This window comes from Ursus americanus, chromosome 12 (assembly GCF_024610735.1).
Source record: "Ursus americanus isolate L20-20 chromosome 12, mUrsAme1.1.p, whole genome shotgun sequence".
NCBI lineage: Eukaryota > Metazoa > Chordata > Mammalia > Carnivora > Ursidae > Ursus > Ursus americanus.
Window position 1 is genome coordinate 63,744,613 of NC_142138.1, and position 19,995 is coordinate 63,764,607.

The 19,995-nt window shown below is 47.6% G+C and overlaps 1 protein-coding gene across 6 annotated transcripts in view; it reads right to left on the minus strand.

The window, feature by feature from the left end:
- Positions 1 to 706: 706 nt before the first annotated feature.
- Positions 707 to 19,995, minus strand: part of CD58 (CD58 molecule) — a 42,158-nt gene continuing 22,869 nt past the window's right edge. The window contains exons 3-7 of one of the 6 annotated variants that reach the window (XM_045801424.2): positions 18,139 to 18,402; positions 11,369 to 11,446; positions 8,930 to 8,966; positions 4,798 to 4,913; positions 4,203 to 4,520 (exon numbers count right to left, since the gene is read on the minus strand). In XM_045801424.2, coding sequence (XP_045657380.2) covers positions 4,799 to 4,913; positions 8,930 to 8,966; positions 11,369 to 11,446; positions 18,139 to 18,402 — 494 coding nt within the window. In that variant the 3' untranslated portion in view covers positions 4,203 to 4,520; position 4,798. The other 5 variants (XM_045801425.2, XR_006780301.2, XM_045801427.2 and 2 more) reach the window with 5 other exon arrangements.

Below are 19,995 nucleotides of genomic sequence, written 5' to 3' on the forward strand. Positions count from 1 at the left end.
CCCGGAAGGGGGAGCAGGACTGGGAATGGGAATGCAGGAGACGAGGGATGAGCAGGGGATGCGGACGCGGGGCAGAGCACGGCTGAGGGCGGCCGGGAGGAGACACACAGCGGGATGATCTGTCTCAAGATTCCTTGTTTTTTCTTATTTTAAGATTTAAAATATTAGAGAGAGAGAGAGAGAAAGCATGAGCAGGGTAGGGGTGGGGTCGTGGGCAGAGGGAGAAGCAGACTCCCCAATGAACAAGGACCCTGACACGGGGCTTGATTTCAGGCTCCTGAGATCACCACCTGAGCCGAAGGCAGATGCGTAACTGACCGAGCCACCCAGGCGCCCCTGTCTCAAGATTCTAAGTTGAACTCTAGTTTGTGACACTTTCATAGACTCACTGGCTGGTGTTGGAGGCTAAATGATTGTTCTTTGCTCTGACTTCCAAATAGAAGTTTGCTCTGTCCTCCTCCGGTAATTCTCAGCCCCAGGCAGAGCGGGGAAAACTGTAGTCAGGGTCCTGCGATTAGGGAAGTCGCCCACATAGCCCCTCAGCCTCCAGGGCTGAGCCAGGGTTTGAAGTAGCTGATGGGGAAGGCCGGCTCCCGGGAGAGGGGGCCCCCAACCTTCCCAGGGCCAGCCCTCCTCTAATTGCTTAGTTCTTTTTGTTATAATTAACAGTTTTATTAGGACATAATTCACACACAGTACAAGCCACTCACTTCGTGTACAATTTAATGGTTTTAGTCCGATAATTATACAATTACTACAATATTAGAACATTGTCATCACCCAAAAAAAGAAACCATGCCCTCATTAGCAGTCACTCCTTGCCCTGACCCCACATCCTCCTCCCAGCCCTGGGCCACTAGGAATCCACTTTTTAGCTCTATGTGCCTATTCTGGACATTGTGTACGGATGGAATTATACGGTACGTGGTCTCTTTGGATTGGCTTCTTCCGCTGAGCACGTTTTCAAGGCACACCCATGCTGTAGCACGTATCAGACCCTCATCACTTCTTTTTTTTTTTTTAAGTAGACTCCACACCCAGCAGGGAGTCCAGCGTGGGGCTTGAACTCATGACCCCTAGGTCAAAACCTGAGCTGCAATCAAGAGTTGGACACTTGCTTGACCGACTGAGCCACCGATTACTTTCTACACTGACTGCTATCCCATTGTCTGCATGGACCACATTTACCTTTTCATTGGTTGAAGGACGTATGGATTATTCTCACTATGGGGCTATTATGAATAATGATCTATGAACATTCATACACAAGTTTGTGTGTGGACATGTTTTTATTTCTCTGGGGTATAAACCAAGGAGTGGAACAGCTGCATCGTAAGGTTATAATTCCTTCTTTGTATATACTTCCATTTTAGGACTTGGGACACTGGCCACAAGTGCTCACTGGTCTGCACGTCCTGTCACAATACAAGCTTTCCTCTTGCACACCCCGGAGAACCAGGCACCTCCAAAGCACTAAGTACGTCGAAGGTGCTCCAGTGAGTCAAAGGCTGCTTACAGACATGGCAAGATGAGGCCGGAGAGCTGCCCACCAGGTCCTACAGTGGGGCGGCGGGGGGGGGGGGGTGTCCTACAGCAGGGCGGTGCCTGGTAACATTGACGAGCCATGGGGGTGACAGCCTGATTGAAATGGGTTCAAGAAAGGAGCAGAGAAGTCAGAAAAAAGGAAGTACAGATCGTTTCTTTTGAGAAACTTTTCCATTAAAGATAGTGGAAAAATGAGACAAGATGGGGAAGTGAATCAAGAGGATTTTGGTTTTTTGAAGCTATGGGATAGGACAGTCTGTTTGTATGGTGCCGCAGAAAGGCGAATGCTGATGATGTGGGAGAGAGGTAGACAAGGAGGGATCTCCTTACGTAGATGAGGGCAGGTGGGATCCCACACAGAAGCAAGTTACAGATGGAACACTTTGTCCTAAGACTCACATGTTGAGACCCTAACCCCCGTGTGACTCTATTTGGAGACAGGACTGTAAGGAGGCGACAAAGGTTACGTGAAGTCATGAGGGTAGAAACCTGCTCTGATAGAGCTGGTGCCCTCAGAAGAGGAGAAGACACCAGGGCTCTTCCCCAGCCACGCGAGGATACAGTGAGAAGGCAGCTGCCTGCAAACCAGGAAGAGAGCCCTCACCAGGAGCCCAACCAGCCAGCACCTTGACCTTGGACTTTCTAGCCTCTAGAACTTGAGAAATACATTTCTGGTTTTTAAGTCACTGGTATTTTGTCATGGTGGCTCCAGCAGACTAAGACAAGGGGGGAGACTGACATCAGGAGGAGCAAGGAGGGTTCATTCACAGTCACAGGAGGGGAGGCAAAGGACATGGCTGCCAATGCAGCTGGCTGTGTAGACATGTGGCAGGAGGTGCTGGTGGATGCTTCTGTTTCATTGACAGAGGAAGTGAAGCGAGCAGCCGAGCATGAGGACGCAGGGCTGCAGGTCTAGAAAGAGATGAGGAGACAGTGAGCAGACCAGGGCAATGCTGCGAGGCCATCTGAGAGCCACTTGGAGCCACCTGGGGGTCTGCAGTCACTGAGACAACACTACTCAGCCCAGGGGGGTCTTTGCCTACAGGGGTGCTCAGCAGCTTGGGTGTGGGGAGGGGTTCAGCAGAGGTGACTCTGCCCACAGTTGGGATCTGGCCAAATGAGGAGCATGAATGGGAGGGTGAAAGAGTGAAGGCAGCAGAGTGGCTCCATGATGAACATGGAGACCCAGCATGGCTCCGGGGACAGGAAGTACAGCAGCTGCGGGCCAGTGGGGGCCAGTGGGGGCACTGGCTTGCAGGACCTGGTGGGGCTGTGGGGTGTGTGGAGTCGGGCCCTCAGGAGGAAAGTGGAGCAGGGACACTTGTAACCGGGACTCTGAGGGACTGTGGGCATTGGTGATGGAAGGTCAGGGGCAGGACCAGGGCGGTGGCTGCTGGGAAGGGACGGGGGCAAGATGCTTGGGGCAGACCATGCCGGGGCACTGAAGCTGGGGGTTCTGAAAGCACACTCAGATTCTGAAGGGAGGAGCATTAGGAAAGGGTGATCTGGACCTAGCGCTAACATCTTCACAAGCTGAGGAACAAAAGATAACTAGAAAAGGGGATGTCTGGTGGGGGTGATCTGCCGGTTTGCCCTCGGAACTGAGGACAGAGGCATGGGCTGGAAGCAGACAGGAGCCAGGAGGATGCCGGCCCTCCCTCTTACCCAGCGTCCAAGGGGCGCAGGAGAAGAAGCAGCCGGCCCTCGAGAGGACCTCAGGAAGCAGCATCCTCGGGGAGAGTCAGGTTCCGGTGAGAAGAGAAAGGTGGAAGGAACATTCATAGCAGAGAATATTAGGAATTTTGCTGTTGATGGAGGCATCAGAAAGGGCCTTACAGAGCATTTAGAGACGACGGTCTGGAAGACAGAGGATGGTCTGGGAGTCCCAGGCTCCCCACAGGGCCTGGAATACAGGGTTTCACATGATGAGCCAGACACACACTTTGGTAGGAAGCTTTGCTGCCCCGAGGTGGGAGGACCAGGGAGAAGTAGGGGGTCTTCCCAGGAGTACTCAGGGCTTCCAGGCCCCTGCCTCATTCTTGCTGATAGTTGTGAGGGGTCCAGAGAGAGCTGTCTCATGGGGCTCCTTTCAGCACACTTTGCCTTGGTGTGAAAAAGCAGTATTTCCTCTTTCAGGCTGCAGACTCTCACGTGACAGGAGCTCCAGGGGCAGTGTGGGCTCAGGAGCTAAGGGCCTGGGATGCTGGTACAGACGAGGGCGACCGGAGGGACAGCAGGGCCGTCCACTTCCTCATTCAGCAGAGGCTGCTGCCCCACACTGGTATCGGACTCAACAGTTTTTAAGAGTTCTCTGCCGTTTCCCTGCCCATGTGACAGCTAACAACGGACACCGAGTGAGTGAAGAGACCTTCCCGAGACAAGTCTCCCTGCGTGTGGGTGGCGGTGGTCTGGTCTTAGCAAAATAAGCGGAAGACCCGAGTGTTCTCGCCTCCCGTCAAGAGCCACGGACCCAGCATGCGGAACGTATCTTGTCCACCTCCTCCCTCACTCCACTGCCAGTCCTGCAATGAATTCTTTTCCCTCTAAAACAAAAGAGAACAGGTGGATAGATTTTAGTAAAAAGCCTTCACCTCCTGAGGTATGTGACTCAGAATATTCTTCTGATTTAAGAGGAGAAAAAAAAGCCAAATCACCTATCACTTCGGTATTTATTTATATATTTACAACTTTCTTTGTGACAGAAAGTCTGTAGTAAAAAACTGAAAGGCGGAAGTCATCTTCAGTATCTAGTCATAGCCCAGAGGAAGGGTGGGACAGATACTGGTGCAGGTTGTTTGTTGATGTTTCTTCCAAAAAAGAACCTTCTGATGGAGGATGACTTCACATTAGAATTCCAAACCAGTGTCCAAGATGACGTAATACTTGAATGGTAAATTAAATGGCTTTTTATTCCATTATTAAATAACTTAGTCACTATACATGTGATGTCATCTTGTAGTACCAGTCAACTGGGGCTATAAAAAAAAAGATCTCGTGTTAGTAACTTATAAAATGCAGACCCGGTTACCCTCCTATTCTAATGTGAGTAGCCCTTTTACAATAAACCCATCAAAGCCAAGGGCCCGGGGGAGCAGAGATGGAGGGAGACTGGCCTTGAGCCCTCCTGGGATGGTAGCTGGAGGCCCCCAGGAAGTACCGCCTTCAGTGGTAGGCACTCGTTAACAGCCCCGTTTCCTCAAGCCAACTCAGTCTTTGAGTGTCACCGAAATCCCCAAAGAAAAAAGCTGAGACCTTAAGAACCCTGAGGGGAGCTGTCACTCCCTCCGGCAGTTATCTGCGCCTTGCCACATGCGTCTCCTGGGGTCCGTTTCCACCCCTCCTCAGCTTCTCTTCCTGGTGAGTCATCCCTGCAGTGATGACGGGACCAACCCGGGGTTAGCTCGGAGGAAATGAGCCCGGGCACAAAGCTGCGGAATTGCCTAGACACGCCCCTTCAAACAGGTCCCAGTTCTTGCCTCGTGCCTTCCCTACAGTCTGTACTTCACAGGTCAGACCAGATCCTCCAGGCGCGGCCCAGACCACACCAGGGTCCCCAAAATATGTGTACTTGTTGGTGACCAGAGATCATAAAGAGCGTTGGAGTCACAAGGGTTAGCTAAAAGGGAGCAAATGAGCTCTCCTTATTAAGAATCTGACAGGCGCCTGGGTGGCTCAGCCAGTTGGGGGTCTGCCTTTGGCCCAGGTCATGGTCCCAGAGTCCTGGGATCGAGCCCCCTGTCGGGCTCCCTGCTCAGCAGGGAGCCTGCTTCTCTCACTCTGCCTCTCCCTCTGCTTGTGCTCTCTCTCAAACAAATAAATAAAATCTTAAAAAAAAAATCTAACAGAATGTGAAAATGGGTGCTGTGAAGTTTTGAGGGAGATGAAGTGGGAGGTGCTTCTCAAATGTGTCCCGGCAGGCACAGCACTCCTCAGAGCAGCTCTGCAGGGGCAAGGCTTGGTGCCCTGCTGCTCCCCACATCCCCCCACCCCCAGCCTCTCCTCACCCACGCCCACATCGCTGCATGTCCTGCCAACGAATCGGGCCTGTCTCTCCAGCTCCCCTTCAGGCCGAGACACCGCCTCCAGCCTGCAAATCTGTCTTCCCAGAAAAACAGGGCTCTCTGCTCCCTTTTTAACTTGGTCGACTTTGTGACCTGTTTTCCAGGCATTTACACAAAAACGGAGACTATGAGCACTCCCAGAAATTGTCAACACTGAACTATGCAGGTGAAAAGTATGATACTATGTCCATTTTTCTCTCAGTGATCTGAAATCTACTTGGTTGTCCTTGGATATTTTCTAATTGGGTCTAGCTCTTTCAGACACTGTCCTCACAGAAACGTGATAATTTGGCCTTTGTTCCTCGTTATGCTTGTCCCCGCCCCCACTACTCTTCCAACCCTTCCCCCTCCACCATATATATAACTCTTGAATAACTGAGTTTAAGGAAGTCCCCCTGCAGCCACAGTGGGCTCTTTAAATTTAAAAATTGTTATTAAATAGGTAGTAAATACACAAAGTACAAAATCTGGATGGTAAAAAAAAATACATCAAGAAATGTGAACTCCCACACCCAGCCCCAAGCTACCCAGGTTTCTGCCCAGGATGTCACTCTCAGATGTCACCTCTACCTTCCTAGACTTATCCCAAAGCACTGCTTTTCGTGCTTTTTAGAACTCTCCTGCTCAAGAACCTACAATGGCTCCCTATTCCCATATCGCTCCATCTTAACGCCCCTGACTTCACTCTTTTGCCACTTGCTCAGCCTGATGCTAAGTAGGCCAATCTCTCTGTCCAATAAACCACGAGGGTTTAGTTCCCCTCCATGTCTCTGCCTCTGCTGCTTCTCCCGGCTGGAATGCCTTTTCCACTCTGCCTCTGCCTGCTTTGAACATCTAGCTCACATCCTGCCCCCTCAGGGTCTTCATGCTCACCCCGGCCTCTTCGCCTTGCCTTCGCTGGCTGCCCAGCCCCGACCATCCCCACCACACATTCCGGCCCATGACCCCGTGCCTCAGCCCTTCTGCTGATGTACTTGTCCTCTCTCTCCCGTGTGCCCACGAGCTGCCCGAGGGTGGGAGTCCTGACAGTGTCAGGCTTCCCCGGGTCCATGATGTCACGCCATCGGCTAACACAGTGCCTGACCTCACTGCAGTAATCTCCGGTAGTGTACCGAGTGAAGAGAGCCGCCGGTGGAGGCAGGAGCTCCGGGAGAGTCCCTTGCCTCTCCCAGCGGCCCTGGCTCACAGCATCCCCTGAACGGTGTCGGCAGTCAGGTTCTGATGGCCACCCCTCTGCTGTAACCAGGTGGGTCTCCGTAGAGAACCCCCTGGAATCTCGCCCTCCCCTGGCACTCATACTTACTGCCGCACATCTGTAATACCCACCTCTGAGCACAGCCCCTTGTCCTCTTCCTCTCCCTGCTTCCCTGCTGGCACACCTCTTCCTCACCCCACCTGCCATTGCTCACTTCCTCTCCAACCCTCTCTGCATGGCCTCCTGGCCCATCAGCCCTCACAGGCTCGCTGTGAGGCTCACAGAAATGCCCTGGGCCTCCTGCCACAGCCAACTTCCCTGGTAACCTGGGCGTGTCCCAGCCGGCAGCTGGGGAGAAAGGGAAGCTCTGAGCCCATGGGCCCCAGGCACGCAGGTGCTCACTGCTGCTCAGTGGCCCTTCCTCATTCCCACTCCAACCATGACCCTGTGGCTTTCTGGAAAACCAGCAACTCACTCAACAAAGCCAAAGGTCTTGACCACCTGCCCTCCTCCTTAGCTTCTCCTCACCTTGAATACGCAGCCCCCTCCCTGAGCGTCTCTAGCAGGGGACCACCCTGGCTCTCCTCCCCAGCTTGCTCCACCCGGGCTCCTCACCTCAGCTCATCACCTGAGGGCCTTGGGCTTGGCTTTCCTGGTGACCTCAGACGCTCAGGGCATCAGTTACTATCCTGAAGATGTGCCCCCATCTGCAGCTCCAGCTGCAGCCCCTAAAGCCACTTCTGCAATTATGTGCCGGACCTCATGACCCAAGTAACGTGCCCAGACCCCAAACTCAGCCTCAGACTCGGCTTCCCCACCCAGAGCCCCGCCTGACTCTTCCACTAGGCCTGGCAGTTCCGCCGTCTTCTGGGCACCCAGCATCGGAATTCCTGCCACTTCTGGCTTCTTTCCTGAATAATAATAAGACTATTCATAACCAGAATAGCACAATAACATTTATTAAGCTCCATTCTGAGCCACTGTTCGAAGCATTTTATTTTCATTAACATGTTTGTATATGTTGCTATTGCTATGCAATTATTACCACACCATTACTCTGATTTCTCTACTCTTATTATGCCCATTTTCCACAGAAGACAACTGAGGCACAAAGAGTTGAAGTGACTTGTCTGAGGCCCATGAGAGATGAGCTGGCAGGGAACCCCCCACCCCCGCCCTGGGGAGCCTGCCCTCTCAGCTGGAATGTTCGTCAATATGACCGCCACACCTCCTGTACCTAGCCCTCCATGGCGGCTCTGCCACGACGACCACCATGATTCAGGCCCTCTCTGCGCGGCTGCACTGTTTCATTTGTCCACCAACCAGAGTCTCCAGCTCCAGCCTCTTGCCTATTAATTCCTCCTGTGCTTTGTCTAATGCATAGCTCTGCTCAGACATCCTCAGTGGTTTCCCAGAAAAAAATGACACAGACCTCTTGGCAACTCCCTCTCGGTATCTTGGCTTGGCCCAGCCTGCCAGGCCAGCCCCAGCTCCCTCTATCCACCGACATCTGGTGCCCGAAGGAGGATGACTCTTAACTCCCTATCTTGCCCTTTATAGCCCTGAGCCTGTACTCTTCCTATCACCTGCTAACGCCCAGCTCCTGGGCCCCTGCCTCCTGACTGCCAAGGACCTGGCGGGGCACCGGGGTCCCTCTGGAGCCTCCTTATGGCAGTTTAGTCAGCATTGCTGCCCTTGACTGTGTCTGGATCCTAGCTTTTGTTTGTGATACTGGCCCAGCCCTGACCCTGGCTCCCGAAGTGAACCCAATCCTTGGTCCAATTCTCCTGGGATGGGAGAAGGAGGCTAAAGGTATAACCCTCGGAGTCTGAAGACCCTGATTTGAATCCCAGCTCGACTACTTCTTAGCAATGGAACCTGACTTCTCATAGCCACTCTCTCTAAGCAAGTGGTAATGCCACCCCCGTGTGAGGCCCGTTGTGAGGGTGTGAGGAGGTGATACACGGAAAGTGCCGAGCCCAGCGCTGATGTCACTTATTACCATTCAAGACAAGTGACAGATACACAGAACGTGGTCCCCAGGGAAGAGGTGCTCTACATCAGGGCTGTTCTGGTGCTGCTTACACGATACATAATTTATCCACCGCACCGTCCGCAGGGTACTTACTCGGTCCTCTCTGTTTTTCTTCCACCTTTCAGACAAGCTACAAATGAAGAAATTTGCAACTCAGTTAAAGGACTGAAAAGCAAAGCTGAAATCTGCAGTTACCGCCTGCCTGATGAAGACCTGATTCTGGAACATTCTAAACCACAGCCCCGTCACGCTGGTCTTCCTGCTCTTCCCGTTGCTTAAGTCAAACTAACTGCAGAGAGGTCCAGAGAGGTGTTCCAAAACTGCTCATCAGAAGACAGAAAAAGAAAACACACACTGCTAACAAAAACGGGTATTTCTACAGCAGCTCACGCATAAGGCTAAAGATGCAGGGCAGGCTCGCACGGCGTGGGCCAGCACTGCCCAGGAACACGGAGCCACACAGGTAATTAACAATTCTAGCAGTCACGTCATTAAGTGAACAGAACAGGGTGAAATTCATTTTCAAAATGTTTTAATTTTGAAATTAATTTTAATGTTTAATTTTGACATTTTAATAATTCTCAATTTATTTAGTGGCCAAACACGTCAAAAATACTATCATTTTAACATGTAATCACAATAAACACTACTAATGAGACATTTTGCAGTCCTTTTTAAACACGAAGTCTTATAAATTCAGCGTGCATTTTATATTTATGGCACACCTGTTTGGACCCCCACGTTTCAAGGGTTCAACAGCCGCAGGCGGCTCCTGGCTACCATTTTGGACAGTGCCGTTCTGGACAGTAAGCTATGGCTTCCACACACGTACACATCGGTGGCCTCCCATAAAAGGCATCAGCCCTCGTCAGGGGCCAGACTAGAGGTCCCCCAGCCTAGTCCACAGGCTTGACTGAGCTTGTCCCTGTGTCTGTCAACTACAACTTACGCTCCCTGTCCCCCTCAGAAGGCTCCCTGCCAAATGCCTCATTCTTTCCCAAGTTACGGCTTTAGGGTTGTGAAGCCAGCTGAAGTAAGTATATTTTTCAAGGCATTTTTTTTTTCCCCAGGTTATACTGGTCCTGACCATGGGAGTAATTTTCTCTCCATTGAATGAACTTTTTTTTTTTTTTAAAGTTAAATCAACCAACTGATTTGGAATTATATGAGCACTCAGTACCACCTGTTTTTGGTTCAGGGATTCTGGTAATAGACCCACAAGAACTCTGAGTGGAAAATGATTTTGGTTTCTGGGGACCAATCTGTTAAGGAGATGATTAACAACGATGCTGCTATTTGGGGATTAAAAATAATCTTTTATAAGAACATGTGAGCTCCCAAATATTTTGCTCATTGGTAATGAAGCCTCAAAACTTTCTTCAGCTGATTTTTATATCTTATTTAGAGGAGAGTCAACTGACTCATAATCTCCTACCTACGGATCTCCGCGGTATTTGCAACCTATAACACAGAAACAGTATCCCTGGGACGCCATATTCTAGTGGCAATGTGCCAACAGCAGTCCAGGACAGCATTGGCGGATGGAACTTTCTGTGACGATGGAATTCTTCTCTATCTGGTCTGTCCCCTTATGGTAGCCGCTAGCTCTGTGTGGCTACTGAGCGCTTGACATGTGGATAGTTCAAATGAAGAAAGAAATTTTACATTAAATATAATGAATTGAATTTTATATTTAAACCACTGCACGTGGCCAGTGCCTACGGTACTGAGCAGTGCAGGTCTAGGAACCTGAAATCTAAGTTGGTCCAAGACATGAATGTGAAATGACATGGGTCCTACACACCAGCACGTGGCTGATAGCTTATTCTTTCACATTCCCTGTGGCAGGGACAGATCAGTCTTGCAAAGAGCACTCTTGAGAAAGCAGATATGGAGAGTGTCGGGGCTGCAAGAACATCTAGTCTTCACATTTACAGCCTGGTCCGTGTCCCCTGGGGCTTGAGGAGGGGTTTCCTGTTCCCAGGAAAGAAGAGGATGGGGGACAGGTTACCTGCTCTCCAGGGCACATGGGCTGCCTTCCAGCATGGCCCACATCTCTACCGGACCGAGGACGGCTCAGGAAGGCAGCGCAGGTAATACCAGGTTATTATGACCCACTCCAAGTCACCAACAACAGCTTCCTCCTCCCTGGCCCTCCTTCTGGGCTAGAAGATGTGGAAAGTATGGCCCTGGAAGCCAAGAGCAAGGGGTCTTTTGCAAAATCTAGCTTGGAGACCAGAGATAGAAAATCTGTTGAAGCAGGCTGGGGAACATCCAGCCGTGTTCCCACATCTGTAAAGGCCCCTACGGCCTGAGGATTCCTTCTGCCATAGATCATGCAAAATCTTGGCAACCCTGGCAGACCCAGCAACCTCGGACAGCAAGGAACACAAAACGAAACAAAAGGCTTGGTTTCTTTCCAAACACCTAAAATTTCAAACTTTGCTTTAGTCTCTAAACTATTAATTTTCTGGCCTTTGAGAAACCAATTCAAGTTTGGAAACTTATTTTTTTGAAAGGAAGTATACATACCTTTTCTAAACAGTAAAAAAGTTACTCCTGCTACCACGACTACTGCTGGTATAATCACAAAATTGTGCCTTGAATGCCCTGTAAAAAAAAAAAAAAAAAAAAAAAGGAAGCCAGTGAGAAAGAAAGAAATACAATTAGCTGACTGATCAAAACAGAGATCCAGGTGATTCTCCTTATTTGCAGATTCCATATCTGCAATCTACCTACTTGCTAAAATGTATGTGTTGTCCCCATGTCAATGCTCACAGCACATTCATTGTCCCTGGAGGACACATGCAGCAGGATGGTGAAAAATCTTTTTTTTTTTTTAAGATTTTATTTATCTATTTGACAGAGAGAGACACAGCGAGAGAGGGAACACAAGCAGGGGGAGTGGGAGAAGGAGAAGCAGGCTTCCCACTGAGCAGAGAGCCCGATGTGGGGCTCGATCCCAGGACCCTGGGATCATGACCTGAGCCGAAGGCAGATGCTTAATGATTGAGCCACCCAGGCGCCCCAGGATGGTGAAAAATCTGGTGCGCATGTCCCCAGCTGAGGCCGAACAAGGCAACACTCTGCCTTCTTGAGTCCTCTCCCCTAATGTAAGCAAGTGTCCTATGCCTGGTCTGTGTACTGCCACATTTTTCACACTTTTGTGCTTTTTGTTGGCTATTTCACTGTCTAAAATAGCCCTAACGCAGTGCCAAAGTGCTGTGTAGCGTTCCTAAGTGCAAGAAGGTTGGGCTATGCCTTTCAGAGAAATAATGTTAGACACGCTTCATCTAGGCATAAGCCGTGGAGTTGTTGGCCGGGAGTCCAATGTTCATGAATCAACAACACATGTATAATAAGGGTTCTTTAGATAGAAACACACATAACACATGGTTATTTATTGATTTTTTGCCAAAAATGTGACCAGAAGCTTGCAGGAACCTAACCCTGCATTTGCCAGAAGCAACATTCAGTATTTACTAATTCTGTATTCACGGTGACTTTATGACACACGACTACCGCAAATCAAGAGAACCGACTGTATTTATAAATAAACGTACCTGCACAAGGCTGATACACAGCAAGTCCAGTGTTATTTATTAAAAGATGCAAATATTACACTAGAAGTGTTGTTTTCAGCTAGCCCACACTGCCCAGGGGAGCTTAACTTAGCAGCATGTGTCTGGTAGGGCAATCTGGCAAAAATGCATAACAGGTGCTCAGTAAAAATGTTCATCATAAAGCAGCCAGACACGGTGCTAAGTGATATGCCCACAGTCTCGTAACTGTAAATGGGATTGATAAATATGCCTTTCTCAGAGGGCAGCTGTGAGCATCAACTGACTTAATATCCCTGAGAACCGCTATTAGCTATCCCCATCACCCTATTGAGGAGATGCTATTGGTATCTCTACCAACATCCTTTAGCCCCGCAAGGCCATTGCTAAGATTTTAACCTACAGAAACGATCAGTGATGTGCCCTTCCTCTCCCTCCAAAAAAGGCACAAGGATATTTACTGCAGCGTCCCTGACAATATCAAAAAGCTAAAACAACCTACGTGTCCTCAACAGGAAAGTATGACATGTTTACATGGCGGACTCCATCCAGCCACTAAAAATACAAAGGCAAAATACCCAAGCATGTGGCAAAATGATCACAGTGCAGCGGCTAAGGGAAGGGTGGGGTCACTAACAAAACACTGAGGGTTAAGAAAGAAGGGAGAGGCTGGGGAAAGGAGCCGCGAGGGGGAGAGAAAGTGAATGAATAAATGAGAAGGAGAACGTGAACACATGTCCTTTCCTCTTATTTGGAACACAGGTGGGTTAGAACAAACAGAAAGTCATGCACCTATTTGATCTGAGAGGCCCCTGACCAGAAACTGCTAGTTACCTCCCTGTTATGCCCCCTACCCATTTGGCTCTCTTTAGTAACAGACTTCAGATTTTCAGCTGGGCATACCATCGCTGCACTCAAAGATGAATTCCTCAGCCTTTCTTGCAGCTAGGTTTGACCACGTGACTAAGCGTTGGGCACTGAGCTGTAGGAAGGGCTCTGCAGGATTTCTCCAAAGTCTCCCCTTTCTGGATCCTTCTGCCTGAAATAGTGGGGAAGGCAGGAGGAGCCGGGCTGCTGTTGGGTCTCTGACAACTTCATCAAGCAGCAGTATGTCCACACCTCGGATGTGTGTGTATATATATTTTTTTAATGTGAAAGAAGTCATCTACATTATTAAGCCACCGATATTTAAAAAAAATTTTTTTTTTAAACGGCTGAATCTAATGGTACTTGATCCAGTCCCTTCCAAAAACCTTTCTCCCAGGGTTGATGCCAGATGCTGCCACCACTCTGAGATGGCAGATACTCAGGGGAGATAACAATGAATACAAGTTCTTAAGTCTGCTCTCCCTCTGCACCTGCTGCGCTGACTGGTGCTCGACCCCTCTTGGCCTGGCTCCTGAGATACCGGTTTGCTGGAGTTTTCTTCCTGCCTCCCTGGAGGTCCTTTTCAGTCTCCTCTGCTGGACCTCATCCCCTCAACAGCCTCTAAATGCTGGCACTCCCGAGACTCAATCCCAGTCCACTGCTCTGTCATATCTTCTCACTAGGTGATCTCACCTAGTCCCATGGCTTTACGTGCCGCCTCTGTGCTGATTCTGCCCAAACTTATGTCTCCCGTGCTAACTACTCACCAGAGACTTAGACAAGTGAATCAAAGTGCCTTACCTAATGTCTCCATTTGAAATCCAATTGGCAACTCAAACACGTCCCAAACCAAACTTCTCATAGCCTCCACACACCTGCTGCTCCACTTTCTAGTTTCAGTAGATGGTGACACTATTCATCCAGTGGCTTGAGCCAGAAATCTGGGGGTCATTTGCACATTTCTTATTAGGGACCCTTCTCCCCAACTCAAACCACTAGGAATTCCTTGTGGCTGTATTTTCAACACGTACCAAACCTGAACCACTTCTCCCAATCTCTGCTGCTATCACGGTCTTCTGAGACACCATAACCACTGGCTGAGACCCAGAGTTTCTAGATTGGGTGCGTATACCCCAGGGAGTACACGAAATGACCAGGAAGGTGCAAAAAAGTGAGAACATCTACTTACATTTGCTACCTGTTTCAGTCTTTAAGTTCTTCCGATTTTGTCTGTTTTAAAATGCTACAAGTTAGGGGCACCTGGGTGGCTCAGTCAATTAAGCATCCAACTCTTGGTTTTGGCTCAGGTCATGATCTCATGGGTCATGAGATTGAGCCCTGCACCGGGCTCTGCACTCAGTGGGGAGTCTGCTTGAGACGTTCTCTCTCCTTCTCCCTCTGCCCCTCCCCCAACCTACACTGGTTTTTTTTTCTCTCTCTCTCAAATAAATAAATCTTTAAAAATAAAATAAAATGGTATAAGTTATACTCATTGTGGTAGAATCATCTGTTGGTCTCCATACCCAATCTCCCCATTTTCCTTTGGTAATAGAACCCCTGTGTTTTAAGGGGGTGCATGGCCAGCCAGCTAAAGAGGACATTTCCCAGCCTCCCCCAGCAGCTGTGGCCATGAACTCAGTCTGGCCAAGCTGCTGGCACTGGAAGTGACGCATGCCACACTGGGTCACAATCTTGAAAGGGAAGGACTGTGATCCATCCTCTCCCTTCCCACTTGCCATGAGGCAAGTAGAGATGTGAACCCGTTTGACTCCAGAGAGCACAATTTTTAAGCCATAAACATTTCAGTATATATTTCCAAAAGATAAGGATTATCTATAAAACATAACCATGCCATTATCATATCTAAAAAACTAATTAAATGCTTGATATAATCATATATACAGTCACCACTTAAATCTCTATTTTTTCACTTTCTTCTGTTTGAATCAGGATCACACAAGGTCTGTATACTGCAATTAATTATAGGCCTCTTTAATCTCTTCACTTTCTAAGCTCCCCCTCACCTCTCTTTTTCTTCCCCTTATAATTTATTTATTAAAGAAACCTGATCACTGGGACTATAGATCCCCCACGTCTAGTCTGTACTATCATTCCACATGGTATGGTTTTTGCCAGCCAATTCCTGTGCATGAATCAATTTTTTTCCTTAATTTGACTTGTTTTAAGACATACAGAATCACGATGATGTCATTAAAAAAAAAAAAAAAAGGGCTCCAGAAGCCAAAGACCTCAATTTAATTCTATGTCCATTACATAAGTGAACTTGGGGAAGTTGCCTCATCTGGTGGAACCTGTTCCCTCACTCTTAAAAGGTAAACAACACTGTGGCCAGACTGGAATGGTGATGGTGAACAGCCAACAAGATGATTATTTGGGGGGTCTGCCAAAGGGCTGCATGCTGGTCAGTGTGAGTTACTATGTTTCACTGATAAAATATTAAAAGTGTGGATAAAAAAATCAAGCACTTAAAAGTAAGATCCAATATTTAACCATTACACCCACACGAATTTATCTGTTATGATGCATGCAACTCTATAGAAAAGTATTCGAAAGTCACCATGGTAAAAAAAGAGATCCTAGACATTTATTGTTGAAAAGAACCATTAAGATCATTAAATTTGGGTCCCAGATATGGGGTAGGAAAGAAAAACGTCCTCCAACATTGGCTTAGTGGGACCCCAGATGTGGGTCTCCTATGTCAGCACTATTCCAGGATTTATTTATTTATTTTTAAAGATTTTATTTATTTATTTGTCAGGGAGAAAGAGGGAGCACAAGCAGGGGGAGGGGCAGGCTCCCCGCTGAACAAAGAGATGGATGCAGGGCTTGATCCCAGCACCCTGGGATCATGACCTGAGCCAAAGGCAGAGGCTTAACGACTGAGCCACCCAGGGGCCCCAGGATTTAAATGACCTAAGAACCAGCAATGTTTCTCAAACTTCCAAAATCTACGATGCAATGTAAACTATCAATTTGGGGGGAAATGTAAAAGGAAGATGAATCACCATTATCGCATAACAAAGAGGGTTTGTTTGCAAATTAACAACCTCTTACCATCAGTGAGAGGGATGTGATCATGACAGTTTTATCAAGGTGTCTACGGGGAAGGGATTCTTATTTGGACATTCAATTCCAATGGTAAAGGTTAAGTGAAGACCTATGCAAGGGCAAAATGCTGGAAATCTTTTAAAATATTCCATATACGTCTATAGAGAATCTTCTTCAGAAATTATTTCCTTCAAGCATTTGACTCTTGGGACACAAGAAGCTTTTGAGGATGTCAACCTGCTTGTTCATTCTGCATACAATACTTTCTCTCATTGGTTACGTGCAACACACACACGCCAAAGCCAAAAAAGCACACTGCTTTTGTGTTTTGTCACCACGATAAGGCAACTATCCGCTAGCATGCAAATTGCATTTCCACACCTTGGATATTACGCAACCCCCACTAAGCGGAATTAATAAAGAAATGTTTGCTCCAAGCATAACAACTGTCGTTGACTTTGCAGCTGGCTTTTGAGTCTTCTGCACAATTGTGTGACTTGCACGAAGGGTGCTGCTTTGAGTCGTCCTCTGTGGGTTTGGTCTTTTCTCTGCCTTTAGGAATCAGTACCATCAGTTATGAACTGGAACTCATTTTGCACTTCATCTGTAAGTATTTGTTTTACCCAGGAAGTCACCCTGCTTAGCCTGAAAATGATATAATGAACTTAATGCCTCCATGTCATTATTTGAAAATTTTGGGGGCACCTGGGTGGCTCGGTTAAGCGTCTGACTCTTGATCTCAGGGTTGTGAGTTCAAGCCCCATGTTGGGCTCCACCCTGGGCATGGAACCTACTAAGAAAAGGAGAGAGAAGAGAGGAAAAAGGACAGAGGAGAGAGGAAAGAGGAGAGAGGAGAGAAGAGAGGAGAGGAGAGGAGAGAGGAAAGAAAATTTTCAAAAAGGGCAGTACATCAGAGACTCTGGGAGAAGGGCTCACTAATCAAATATAATCCAAGGTTTTTTATATTCATTATATTACTAATTGCCTTTTTCTGTTTCAGTTGCTTGTTCAGAAAAAACTGATTCACAGAATCACCCTATGGCCGTCCAAGGAGACTCACAGGGTCTGTATTTGCCCTCAAATTTGTTCACTATTTACAGTTATGATATTGTTCTGCATTACAGGGTTCATTATTTTCATCTCTTCTTTTATGTTCTAATGACCCACTATGAAATTACCGATCCTTTTGTCTGTAAACTGGGAATATGATGTAAAAAACCGAGAATAAAAGTTGCAAATTACAAAGGTACATGCCAGTTAAACGAAACAAAAGGACCACAGCCAAGACAGATTGTCATGCCATTCACGGAGTAGCCCAGATAAACGTACCAAGTGCACATTCTTGCAGCACGCACGCAGCCTCTACGAACACAACGGTTACTAAGAACATTACGAAGTAGTGTCGTGAAGAGTTGGGAGCATGGGCTCCGGAGCCAGATGGCCTGACTTCAAAACCAGGCTCTGCTCCTTACTATCTGTTGACCTGAGGCGATCCCACTAAACTCCGTGTGTCCGGGCTTCTCCCCATAAAATAAAGATCATGACAAGTACCCAACTCATACAGTTGGGTGAGCACTGAATTAATTAACAAATGTATCAGAACGGTGCTTGACACAGAAAAGGCTAAGAAACGTTAGCTATACATCTATAATGCAGTGTCTGTGAAAACCACACCTCATTTTACATTGTGGATTTGTGAAATGCGTGTCAGCATCTCTGGTTTGAAACTCTCGAACCACCCGCGTGGCCCCTGGACCCCACCTGTGTATAGTATGTCCGCCATGACACATTGGGGTGTTTACTCACCACCTGGGACACAGGTTGCTAAAACAAGCGATGACGTCTGTTTGGACAAGGCAATGCTAACAATACACTGTATTTCCTGTGAGAGATCACTTTCCTTCTTAATCAACACTTCAGATGGATCAGAGCTATTTTCACACAGTCCTGAAGAGCAATTCCATGAGTAGTTTAGTAATTCTGTGTAGTTGTAAGAGTCTGGGATCCTGCAACGGACTGTAATCTCTTCAGCAGTCGATGTGCAATTCAGCGTTGGAGATGGAAGAGGATCTGGATAAAAAAAATAATATTTAGTATAGGAAAGAGTAACATTTAGACTCATTGTCTACAAAGGTATGAAGAACTCCCAATTTCCTTATGAGCTGGAAAAGACAAGCGTACCACGTCCTTGAGCACCCAGGGGAGAGAACTCTCTCTTCTTCTGGGTCAGGTCTACCTGCTCAAATTCAGAATACACACAGGCACCAAATCCCTTATCCTCAATTGAGAAAGCCAAAAGATTTCCCACAGGATAGCAGCAAAGTCACTTCACTGCAAAGCCTCATCTGAGTTGACGTGAGGATTTAACAGTTTTTACTTTTCTCGCTTACTTCATTTTTATTTTTATTTATTTATTTTTTTAAGTAAGCTCTACACCCAGTGTGGGGCTTGAACTCATTACCCTGAGACTGAGTCGCATGCTCTACTGACTGAGCCAGCCAGGTGCTGCATATTTTTCTCACTTACTTCAAATATTCATTATCCTGTTGTACTAAAAATATTCTTGTGCTTGAGTATAAGGTGGTCCCCAAAACTAAGTGGGGTGCTTCTTTACATAGAGGAAATAGTTTATACTACCTTTCTAAAAATCTAAAAATGTTTAATTCTGAAAGATATCTGACTTACAGTGTTTGCAAAGCATACAGTGGAGTCGTGCTGTGAGCAGGTTCTGCTAATAGGCAGAGTAGGGGATGGCACCTGTCACAGACCTATCAGTCTAGAGGCCTCAGGCCCAGCCTTTCTCTGGCAAGTGCCCCCTATCGGCTACAGCAGCCTGAACCTGCAAGGATGGGTTAAGAACCACAATGCTAGTTTGCCCCATTAGATACTCATGTATTTGTTCATTCATAGGCCTTCTCGCATCTCTACTTTGCTCCAACAACCAATCATAAGAAACTTGAGGGGCGCCTGGGCTGGCTCACTTGGAAGAGCACACGACTCTTGATCTCAGGGTCATGAGTTCGAGCCCCAAGTTGGGTGTAGAGATCACTTAAATCAATAAAACTTAAAAAAAAATTTGAGAAGACATGTACAAATATATGGACTTTCCAGAAAATGGTCATGGTAGCATTTGGATAATAAAATTTTAATGCTTTATGAACATCTACAAAAAAGCAAATTAAAGCAAAGTAACGTTCATTGAGATGATAGAACACCATGCTGCTATTAAAACGGTATTTTCTAAGGCAAAGGAATGCTTGCAATCTAATTATTAATCTAAAATCATCTAAAAACTGAAAATATTCAACTCCTCTTTCCCCCATCTTCTCTAGACTACTTTCGCACTCAGTTAAGTAACACACCCGGTTAGAGACCTGAGTCACCCATGACTTCCCTTTCTGCTTGGGACTTCTTCAGCTGTCTGGTTTAATCTAGTTCACATAACTTGTTATGCGTTGCCTGAAACTAAGCAGTGGAAACGTTTCTCCAAATTAAATTGTAAGCAACAGACCCATAGCTTTCAAAAGAGTAAGGAGTTGCTCTCGTTGACTCAAAGTCAGCAAGCCCAGAGCCCTCCTTCCCAAGCCTCCTCAGGTCCGTCCTGCCTACCGCACACACAGAGTGGCCCCAGCAAGCACCTCCCAGCAACCCCGAGCGTCCCCA